Below are 12308 nucleotides of genomic sequence, written 5' to 3' on the forward strand. Positions count from 1 at the left end.
TATATATATATATATATATATACTTGAAATTAATTTTACATCAAGAATGGTAATACACCCAATTTTTTTTTCGATCTGACTTATTCACATGATTATTCTACCAAATAGTTTATATGTGTACAACTTTCTATAACAACACGAAGAACATCAAAGAACTTTGTAAAGGTTGAAAAAAATATTTTGTTTTTGTTGACGAAACGTGTATGGATATATTTACGGATACAATCGCGCGGTAATATACAGATATAGAGATATGTTTGTGTGGGTGTGCAAGTAGATAAAATCTAACTGTCGAAGTGTATCTCGAGGAGAAAATACCTCGAAAACTTACTGGAGAGTTGGCCATTTCGACCGGGAGAAGAGGAAGAATTGCGCGATTTTGAAGATGTCGCACCGCTTACACTGCTGCAGCTAGTAACAGCTGCGTTGTTCACCGCAACACCAGCCGGGGCTACTCCAATATCGTCTCTTGTAACTCGTCTATCCGGCGGAGATGCAACTGCAATTTCAAAAACGAAAATAATAAAACAACAATATATAAACAATAATAAATGATTTATTAGGATCGTATTATGTGATCACACAATAAAGTAAGAAGCTATACCGGTCGAAGCTGGATCTTGAGCGTTTTAAATAACTTCATGTGAATTTATATATCATATTTATAGTCTCTCGAATTATGCACCGAATTGACTTAGAAACACAACTAAACTACTTATACCATAGTACTATGGTAACTACCATAGTGATATCATAAATTTATCTTTTGAAAAAAAGATAAAAAAAGACCAAGTGTGCGTGCTCTTAGAAAAAATCGTTATATAAATTATTATATGTGCTTCTTGATGAAAAAAAGTGACTTTCTATTCCAAACCTATTTTCCAAGCTTTAAAAGCAATATTTTTTTCAAAAATGTGTGAAATCTTTAAATTGCGCCAATTATAAACAAAAAATACATTTTGTTGAAACACTAATGCTATATAACTACTTTTAAACAAAAATGAAAATAAAAGCATCTAATTAAAATAAAAAAAATTTAATATAAAAAGATTTGGCGCCGCTAGCAAACTTGATTGGTCTAGTGGCGCCAATTTTTTTGTATTTGAATAAATTTTCACCGTTTTTTTGTGAAATTTTAAACATTTGCTAACATTTGATTAATCGATTAATTGAACATTTAATGCCTCCAACAATTCTTTCAGCTTTTGACATGAATCTTCATTAAGTAATAGTTCCAGTTTTTCATCTTTCAATTTCTCGATGTACTTTCATATTCTTTATCTTTTATCGAAATCATCACTCCTAAAGCGTTGAAATCACTCTTTCGGATGGAGCATGCTCTCCATACACCTCCACAAGCGAACTTTCAATTGTATTTTTCTTAACAATAAACAATGCAGTAAAACTTCTCGCAAATGTTGTTTTGTTGGTACAAAAGTCGACATTTTCAATGCAATGACAAAAATGTTGTTTACACGTCTATCAAATGTCATATACTAAATATGAAAGTTGTGTGAAATTCTATTAATTCTTTTAGAACGGCGGAAACTTATTCAAACACCTAATATTGAATAAAATTTTTTTATTTCTGTCAGATGCATTATTTTTATGTATTTTTGTTTTAAAATAATTATATAACATTAGTGTTTTAACAAAATGTATTTATAATTGGCACAGTTTAAAAATTTCACATATTTTTTGAAAAAAATTATTATTATACAGTGTCTCAGAACAAACATTTGTCCTTAAATTGACGTATTTCTGACATAATTCTAAGACAATTTTTCCTTTGCCAAAATTTTATCCGTAACTTAATTTTTGAATTATAAACGGAAATAGTGATCAAATTACAATGTACGGAAGGTAAGCTGGGGTGGTGTAACGCATCGTCCGACGCCGGCGCTCAGTTGCTATCAGATGCTTGCTATGCGTGAAACGCGTGACGCAATAATACGCTCATATACATGTCTCTGTTCTCCCTCCTTCACTCTCTCTCTCTCTCTCTCTCTCTCTCTCTCTCTCTCCCCTCTCCCCCTACCTGATAGAAGTGTGTGCATACCATAGCCGAGCTGCAAAAAGATAGGATAATTTAATGACCGGGAATTCCAACGAGATTCTCAGAAATTCACATCAAACAACAAGTTTTTATTTTCCACATTAATTACTCATATATCACGTATCACGTTTACTCGAATTTTTGTCTTTCGCATTAATTGTATTACTTATAGCGTTTCACGTTCAGTTTGATCGATTTACGAACGAATTTATCAGTTCGTTAATATTATATAGTACCGATTAATTATTTAACGACTGAGAATGAAATCTAAGAAAGAAACACATCTAACAAATATTCAGAAGTTTTCCTCCTTTTATAAATTATATCGTATATCAATACGTTCATTTATTCATGTACTTCATTGATTTTTGACAAACGAATCTATTGATTCACTATATCACTATTAATCACTACTGATTGATCATTCGGCAATTGAGAATTACTACAAAAAAGGGAACATTGCACACGGTAATCACAATCAAACTCCATTGCAAATCAATACAGCCAATGAGTTACACAAGTATAATAGTTGAACGACAAAATGAGGAATTTACTAATTTTATTACTAACTTTATTAATCACATTAAAGTACTACAGTTTAATTATTCACGAGTTAAAATTATTTAAGCGCGTTATCTGAAGATACTGGTAGTATCTCGGCGCTAAGCTACGCGCAGCGACACTGTCGTGGCTACTTTACGCCAGCCGGTGAGTTATACATATGTTACTCGACATGGAGGCTCGATGTAAACAAGTCAATGAATTGAGTTGATACTATGAGTGCAAATGGCACGTGGCTCGCAAACTATTAGCTTATATACAAGGTGTTAGTTAAGTATGTTGCCTCAACAGAGCGATTCTTTGGTTTATTTCAAGTGAATAAGTCCATATAAACGTGTGTCCTAAACGGTTAGTTTCCGAAATAAAAAAAATTTAAACATGTCATAATAATCTGTTTATTTGAAAGAGAAATACAGCTTGAACTAGTCAAAAACTAGCCAAAAACAGAAAAACAAAAACAGGCTTCACACAGTTCTTCTGATGAGATAAAACAATTAGATGAATTGTTTAAAATGTCCTTGCGTCATGATACATCCATCGAGCCTTCTTCTCAAAGATTGACATACACGCTCAAAAATACAGGTGTGTTACATATTGCCTCGCATGAAGCAACTATTCGATTCCTCAAATCATTTTCATTCTCAATTGGGGTGGTATAAACCAATGATTTCAGATGCCCCTAAAGGAAATAATCCAAAGGATTTAAGTTTGGTGATCTAGGAAGCTTTGACTTTGTCACTTTGTTTACGGTGCGAATGGTAACTCACGTGAAGCAAGACATATTTATGCAGGAAGATATCTCCAACGCAATTTACCGTTTCAAATTTGCGAATATTTACCTGTATTTCGGAAAGAATGTGTCCTAAACCGTTAGGACACATATTTATATGGACTTTTTTACTTGAAATAAACCAAAGGAAATATTGAATATTAGTTCCGTATTTCCGGGTGTCATACAACGGCGGCGCCATTAATGATAGTAACACCGGAACAAGAGGGGAGATTGGAAACTCTGCACACAGTACGAGTGTTGGCCGGGATTTTTCGAATCCACGCGGCCATTCAGCGCCCTTCTAATCAAGGCCTTATCACGCACCGATTGGCTCTTTATCAGTCACGCTGCCCCGTGAATCACACAGGTTCTCGCGAGCTGCGAATTCTCGCGCTTTAAAGCGCGTAATATGATTTAAAATTAGGCTCCGATATCTTCAGCAGCCTCTTGCCTATTCGGGCCAGCTCAGAAAGTCCAAGAAAGCTCCGCCACTGGCTCCATAGGTGTCTCTACCTCCGACAGCTTTCTCAGCTTTCTGGCATACATGGAGCTTTCTGTCTCTCTTATTGTTTCTGTAATTTATGTGTGATACAACAAGGTTCTAAACAGCAGCGAGATATAAAAATATACGGAATCATACAATCTAATTTATAAAAGGAGGAAAATTTCTGATTATACAGGCCCACAAAAAAAAGTACCCTGTGCTGGGATAGAGATCTAGCTATTCTTATGTATTTTGAATCGTTAAATATGAATCTGACATCAAAATAGGACTATCCAAAGGTAAATTTTCAATATAGAGCAAAAAAATGACACTTTTTTTCCATTTTTGATTCATTTTTTCACTCTAGATTGAAAATTTGCCCTGGATGGTCCTATTTTGATGTCAGATTCGTATTCAGCGACTCAAAATATATAAGAATAGCTTGGTCTCTCCCCCCAGCACAGGATACTCTTTTTTTGTGGGTCTGTGTTATTAATTACTGAAAGGCAAAAATTCGCGTAAACGTGATACATGATATAATTAATGTGAAAAACAAAAACTTACTGCTGTTTGGTATGGATTTACGAGAATTTTATTGAAATTCACGATCATGAAATTATCTTGCCTTTTTCTAACTTGGCTATGGTATGAAAACATCTCTACAAGGTAGGAGAGGGAGAGAGAAAGAGAGAGAGAAAGAATGGGAAGAAGGAAAGGACGTGTACGTGCATGTATCATCGTGTCACGCGTAGCAAGCAGCTGGTCGCAACTGAGTGCCCGTGTTGGACAATGCGTTGCGCCGCCCCTGCCTTCCGTATACGACCCATAATTCGCTCACTATTTTCGCTTATAATTTAAAAACTAAGATACGGATAAAATTTTGGCAAAGGACAAATTGTCTTAAAATTATGTCAGAAATACATCATTTTAAAGACAAACGTTTGTTCTGAAACATTTATACATAACATTTGAATATTAAATAAATTAAATAAATTGCACTCTCTCTTTCTCCCTCTCTCCCTCCCACCCCCCCCTCTCTCACGATATTATCAATGACGTATAGTAGATAATACAATACTTTATGGATAACATCACTGCTATTATTCAGCGCTGCTATCGGTCAATAATGCAGCTAGCGACGCTAGCACTCGTCTTATCTTAGGTTTGCGAGGTGTGGGGCAGTTCTGCTTAATGATAATCGCAATTTTGATTGCGATAGTCATGATCAGTGATGCACATTGGGATCTACAATGTAAATACAAGAATATGCCTATGCGCAGGATGTAATCACGTGACAGTCGAGCAACCAATCAGAATTGTCAAGGTACGTCATCGTTTCGTAGTAAAATCGAATGTATTATTTCTTAGTATACTTACAGCGCTCTTTGCAATATACTTCAACAAATATTAAAAATATTAAATACAAAATGAATATTAAAAAACAATATTATAAATAAATAAGGAAAAATATACTGGCAATAAGAGTTAAGCGCAATAATTAAAGCGCAACAAAATTATCAGTGATTCATTAATCAATAAATAACAAACGTTTCGGCATCATTCCGAGTCATGATCAGTGGATAATTTTATTACTTCAATATTATAAATACAAAAATATTATAATATATAAAAAGGAATACTGAAAATAAGAATATATAATATATTCCAAAAATTTATTTAACTTTCAAGTTTTAAAGTTGGTCTATAAGACTATGCGAAAGAAAAAACGCTATATCTGTATCTGTACGGTCTATGATATGTAATCGGTTTGATTAAAAAATAGATTTATAAAATTGCTATTTTGATTCCAGTTTTTTTAAATCAATGTTTCAGAGACTTCAGTAAAAATGTCGTTATTTTACTTTAGTACTTAAGGATTAAAGTGTTACGTCCGAATGAGGTTTTTATTTCTCGATTTTATATTTCCTGTTTTGGGGTCAATGCATTTAAGCAATTTACCCCGGGGTTTGGAGATCAAGTTGTGCGGTTAGGATTGTTCGGTGGGGAGAGTGGGATAATTGCTCGGGAGGGTAACCTTGAAGTCGGTGCCAAAAAGCTCACGAAGCTTGTAGGCTAGTTTACGTGGACCCTTTGAATATTTTTGTAATCAGGAAATCGAGGAGTGATCTCCAACGGTTGGAGGGAATACCCGTTTTCATTAGGTGAGCTTACCGGTTTTTTTTGGTCTAATAATTGTGCCAATTTCTGGAAATAAGGGAAAGGATCGTGGTTTGAATTAATAGCTGATTTGATTTGATATCTCAATCTCTTCTCTTGTTATCTACGTCCGCCTTTAGTAGGCATGGAGGTAACGCGATAGAATTATCGTTATTCCGAAAAATTGTCGCTAGACGAGGGTCACGCTATTGGCAGCGACTGGTCACAACGATTCCTCAAAATAACGAACTCTCCGCAGAACAGTATTAGACGGGGGCCACGCTATTGGCAGCGACAGTCACAACGATTCTCGGATACTCGTATATCTTAATGAATTTGAAGTAGAGGAGAGATCTAGGTTTCAGCCAAATTGTTTTAGTATAGTCGTTTAATAAAAAAGAAAAAATGGTTACAAACGTAGGAATAAGTTCTGGAGGTTAGCGCTAGGATAACTCTTCCCCACTTCCAGAGTAGTTTTCTACTTTCGCTCTTAGTTTTTCTCTCTCTACGCGTTTCTGCCTTCGGTAGCTCCTTTTATACTAAAAAATGAGCATGGGAATGTCCTTTCAGGACCAATCAGTACTCCTTAAAATTTGGTAGGACCTATGCCCGCGCTTGTTTTTCTTAGGGCAGCAGGGCTCCGCACAAGCCCCACTCCCGGCACTGCGAGTCTTATCTTAATAACGAGAGTCTTAATAGTTTATAAAGATTCGATCTTACTTAACTAATATCCTTATGCGAGGCGAAATGTGACATATTCTAGATTATATTAATAATACATATTTTAAACTACTACCGTCAAAATACATATTATAACTTCGTAATCCTTGAATAGATTTTAGTTCCATTAGAAATAAAAGGAAAAAATAAAAGATATTCGTCCTCGCAGTTGGGGAAGGTCTTAATTTTTACTATGTACTTACTATATTATTTAATTATTGGGCATATATACTATTGTTTAACATTTTTCTGGAAAAAGGCTCTCAACGGAAAAGATTATCGGTTAGATATTTTTTGTCTATGTGACGCATAAGGTGTACGAGCGTGAGCTATCTGTTTGTTTTAAATGTTTACAAAAAAAGGAACCGAATGGGCCCTTCTATAAAAGGGACGATTACAAAACCTAAACTAGAAATACTAAACTAGAGATAAGATAAATCATATATTTATAATAAAGAGATAGAGGGTTTTATCGGGATACAACAAAAATATCAAATGAGAAATAGATTTCAAAAATGTATTTAATGAATATTTTTTATTACTTAGCTAGCTCTCTAGATTGTGAAAATTATATTATTTTTTCAAAAGCATTTTCCTTATAATTTATTCCAAGAATTAGAAACTTATATGCATTTTGTAATTTAATTATTATACAGGGTGTCTCGCAACTACCTCATTTTCTCTTAAAAACGTATTATTGAGGTAATTTTGAGACGAAAATCCTAATACAAAAATGTTGGCAAAGGACAAATTGTCTTAAAATTATGTCAGAAATACATCATTTTAAAGACAAACGTTTGTTCTGAAACATCTATACATAAAATTTAAATATTAAATAAATTAAATAAATTACGGTCTCTCTCTCTCCCTCTCCCTCCCTCCCTCCCTGTCGAGGCTATGAATTATTATTAGCTAAAGATAGTGTGTAATTCGAAAACTATTATAATCTTGATATTTTCGTATTAGGATTTTCGTCTTAAAATGTTCAAAAGATTAATAATAGAAATAATAAAATAGAAGTTATAAAAAAAATAAAATAGTTTTTTATTTATAAGCATTTAAAGTTAGCTTATTTGCTACAATATAAGAACATTAATTTGATTTACTTATTATTATATTATTTAGCAAATACTTATTTTCCGTAAATAAATATTATATTAATACTATTCAAACAATTATTTATTAAAATTTAGTACATTTTTCTCTCAGTGTATTAATTAACATGCTCACAGCCGCAATTTGCGCTATATTACATGAACTACTCCAGAATTAATCGAAATCACTCGAGATTAACTTGATGACGGTCACGTGTTGTCTCCTTTTCTATGTATCTGCAATAGGATACCGGACAAGTATATCCTTGTCTTTATATCATGAGTTCGAACACGCCGCGTTTGGCACAATTCAGCTCAGCGCAACAGTGATATACGTCCATTCTTCTCACGTTCGGCAACTTTCGGCCACATCGAGCGTGAGCGAGACGAAGAGATACGTCCGTTCTTCTTGCTGGTCACTTATTTTATTTCTCGTTATTATCTCTTTCGTTATTATCTCTTTTACATATTATAAAATTATCCGAAGTGGATTCCTATTCAATTATTCCTTAGGCTTCTATTGTGTTTTCTAGGAAAAACATCTATGAAATAATTCCGTAAATGCCCTGAGGAGGATTTCGCCGAGCTATACAATAGTATAAATATTGTTAGTACAAATTGTACTTATTTATTTATATATTGATTTGTTTATTTATCAGAAAAAAAATGTTTTATATATATTTGTATATAAAAAATATAAAATATGTCCATATAAAATAAAATTATAGAAAATTATAGAAAATTATACGAATCTTACAATATTTTATAATTTATATTATAAAAAATTTTGAATTTTTAGAATTTCTGTACTATTTTATAACTGTTTAGAAAATATCTCAAATTTTTTAATACAAATCATACAATATTTCAGAATTCATATTTATGAAAAATTTAAAAAAAAAGATATAGATGTTTTGAGTATATATTTCTGAAATATGTTCACAATTCCTATTATAGCTCTTACTCACTCCAACGAGCGCATTTAAATGAGTAGAAACTATGGTAGGAGCATGCGACGCGAACAAAGTTTGATGATACTAGGTAGTACATGATAAAAAGAGAGCGAATCTATGTAAATGATGTTGCGACGAAGATAATAACTAAAGTTAGTCAAATTGGGATGTGAGCGGTCACTGAACAAGAGAGAGACCCAGTATTCGAAAAAACATTGAAATAGATTGAAATAGATTTGTTTAGTCATTGTTAAATCAAAATTCTTGATTTATTTGAATCTATTTCAATCCAATTCAAATAAAAGCAATGTTTGAATCCATTTCAATCCATGGCGTAGGATTGAACCTACGGGATTTCTATTTCTTTCAATCGAAAAAAGTTTTGCGAAAAAAATATGCAACGCAATTTATTTTAATCCATGACATGGGATTGAATCTACAGGACCTATATTCCTTTCAATCGAAAATAGTTTTACGGAAAAAATAAGTCGTGTAATTCGTTTTAATCCATGACATAGGATTGAAATGATGTAATTCTTATTCTTTCAATCCAATGCAGGTCTGAGAGTTTCATATTCATTTTTGTTCATAATACAAGATTGAAAAAAAGTGAGTCTTATTCTTTTCAATAAAAAAAATTTTTAGGTCGTAAATTTATTTTAATTTATGACACAGGATTAAAACAAAGTTTTTCTTATTTCAATAAAAATAATTTCATGTTTTTGGAAATAAACCATGATAATGGGTTCTCAGTTTTAATATTGATAGAAAATAAATAACAATAAATAAAAGGCAAAGTAAGAGTCAGCACATTTCTTTAAAAAGTTATATAATTAAAGGAATAAATTAAAATACAGAAAAGATAAAAAAGAAGAAAAGATATATTTATAAGAAAAGATATAATATAATAAGAAATAATAAAGATGAAAATAAATTACAACAATTCCAAGTTTCGGCTACCGGATTGAGTCCTCTCCAGACATTAAAAACATAATGGAATTAACAGTATTATAAAATAAATATCGCAAAATTCGCAAATTAAAAATACGCAGTTCGGTTGAGTCTCGATGTAGAACTCGACATTATTCACGTACGATTAGACAGTCAAAAATGTGTCATATCTCTTAGAAAAGTCTAGTACATAAAAAAGAAAAAACTTTTTATAAAAAAAAGTAAACTTGAATAAATTAACAACCGTAATTATGATAAGAAGTAAAAACTCATCAACAAACATATGTGAATTATCAAAACTAATGTATCCATATAAATATAACGAATAGTAATAAAAAAAACATAAAGACGAGTGAAACGCTGGCGAAAAACGGACATTGTGTATCGACTAATGTGCACGCTCGCTGAAACAGACCACCACGTACTGAGAGAAGAGACGGGCCGTCAGTATAAAAAAAATCAAACTTTATTTACAATAGGTAAATATGCCTTATGAAGACTTTCTGTGTCCATTTGTAAATTCAAGCTGTTTTTCTGCTTCTTAATGTTGAGCATCTCGGAAATTAAGCGTTTCCTATATATAATATTGATAGAATTATGACATTAGACACATTTTTAGGAAACAAAAAATCTGATACAAAAAAGCGTCACTTTATCCCGCGAAGCAAAAAATTATCTTAAATTGAAGAATATTTAGGTTAGAAAATCTGTCATATCAGCAATTCATAAAAGCAATAAAATTTAACTATACATGAACCATATTTTAACAATATCTATTGAGCAGATATGTTACAGTTGTACATCCCTTAACATTCAAGATTTGTGGATCATCGAAGTACCAATTCCCGTACAATTGTAGAGGTCAAGCATGTGAGATGTAGTACAGCTTCAAGATGGGTAACCGTTTGAGAGCATCATAAAAATTAATTCTCTAATTTAGGTAAAAATGAGTTTTTTTATTATAATTTTTTCGTGCATTTTAGAATACTGGTGTGCCAGCTTATAATACTTATTTTAGCAATAAACTGTATTAATTAATTTTATAGCCGATTGACAATTTGAATCTATTTAAGCGTTGATACGATCGATTTTGTAGCGCCACAATCGTAAGCGTTGATCTGTTCATACAGAGCTACTTTCTGACACTACAGAAAAGTGTCGCAAATATGTTCATATGGGCTAATTCGTGGCGCAACAAGAAACATTGTGGATGCGTTCTGATGGGTGAATTCGTAGCGTGACAGAGATGCGTTCAGACGAGTCATTTCATGGTGCGACAAAGAAGCATCACAAATCCATAATATTTGATTGACAGAATTACATACAAATTCGTGTAGTGTCACAGATTTTTAGCACGCAGTTTTACGCATTACGTTTATAACGTGAATAAGTTAAAATAAAATGGCGACATTTTTCCTCGAGACACATAGAAGATTTTCTCTTAAAATCTACAATATGCAATGTACGATTATACAACAGATAATTTCTTAAAGTCTACAATATGCAATGTACGATAGATGAGTCAATAAATAAATTTAATTTTTCATTTTGACTTATTCACGTATAAACGTAATGTATAAACGTATAGCGTAAAACTGCGTGCTAAGAATCTATAATACTACACAAATTTGTTATATATAATTCTGTCAATCAAATATTACGGACCTATGATGCTTCTTTGTTACGCCACAAAATGATTCGTCTGAATGCATCCGCTTCTCTGTCATGCTGAACATATCCGCAATGTTTCTTGTCGCGCCACAAATTGGCCCATATAAACATATTTGCGACACTTTTCTGTAGCGCCAAAAAGTAGCTACGTATAAACGGGTCGGCGCTTACGATTGTGGCACTACAAAGTCGATCGTATGAACGAACCCTTTGAATCCATAAAAGGTATCACGTTTTATTCCCGTATATGAATAGAAAAGGATTCAATTTTATCACATTCAATTCTTTTCTATCCATACACATAGATCAAGAATTTGGATTCCAATGAATTAAAATATATTAAAATTTTTCAATCTATTTTAGTCCATTTTCGGATATTGGGCTATTTTAATGTCAGCCAATGTACAGCAAATCTATAACAACATATGCATTATAGTTTGCACAATATGCTATATCACGCTTAGCTATCTGAGATGATATTATGTGAAAACTATAGGTATGATTTTTTAATAGCGATTATGTATATTATATGTATAAGTGCTTATACATATAATACGAGTATGATTAATTAATCAAAATAGTTGACAGTATAATTACTATTTTTGAGAAATACTTTAAGTTTATTTCAATGAGTTTTGTAATGTGTAAACAGATCACAAAACTCTCAATAAATTTTAAATACAGAAATGATATTCAAATACATGTTTAATTAATATTTAAACAATATTCAAATTTATTATGTCGACATAATAAATTTATACATTATTTAAGTATCAATCAAGTATATATTGCGACCGCACTCACAAGTGTGGTGCAAAATCTTCGTCGCGCATTTGTGATCGTAATCCTTTCGATATCCTTTACAATTTCTCCAGTATATATATATATA

At 32.2% G+C, this 12308-nt stretch overlaps 1 protein-coding gene across 1 annotated transcript in view; it reads right to left on the bottom strand.

The window, feature by feature from the left end:
- LOC108748464 (calcium/calmodulin-dependent 3',5'-cyclic nucleotide phosphodiesterase 1A-like) overlaps window positions 1-12308 on the bottom strand; it is a 362329-nt gene that overhangs the window by 102518 nt on the left and 247503 nt on the right. Inside the window, 1 exon segment of the mRNA XM_018486652.1 lies at window positions 332-499. Within this exon segment, the coding sequence (XP_018342154.1) occupies window positions 332-499 (168 nt within the window).

Source organism: Trachymyrmex septentrionalis, unplaced genomic scaffold, assembly GCF_001594115.1.
Source record: "Trachymyrmex septentrionalis isolate Tsep2-gDNA-1 unplaced genomic scaffold, Tsep1.0 scaffold220, whole genome shotgun sequence".
In the NCBI taxonomy this organism is placed as follows: Eukaryota; Metazoa; Arthropoda; class Insecta; order Hymenoptera; family Formicidae; genus Trachymyrmex; species Trachymyrmex septentrionalis.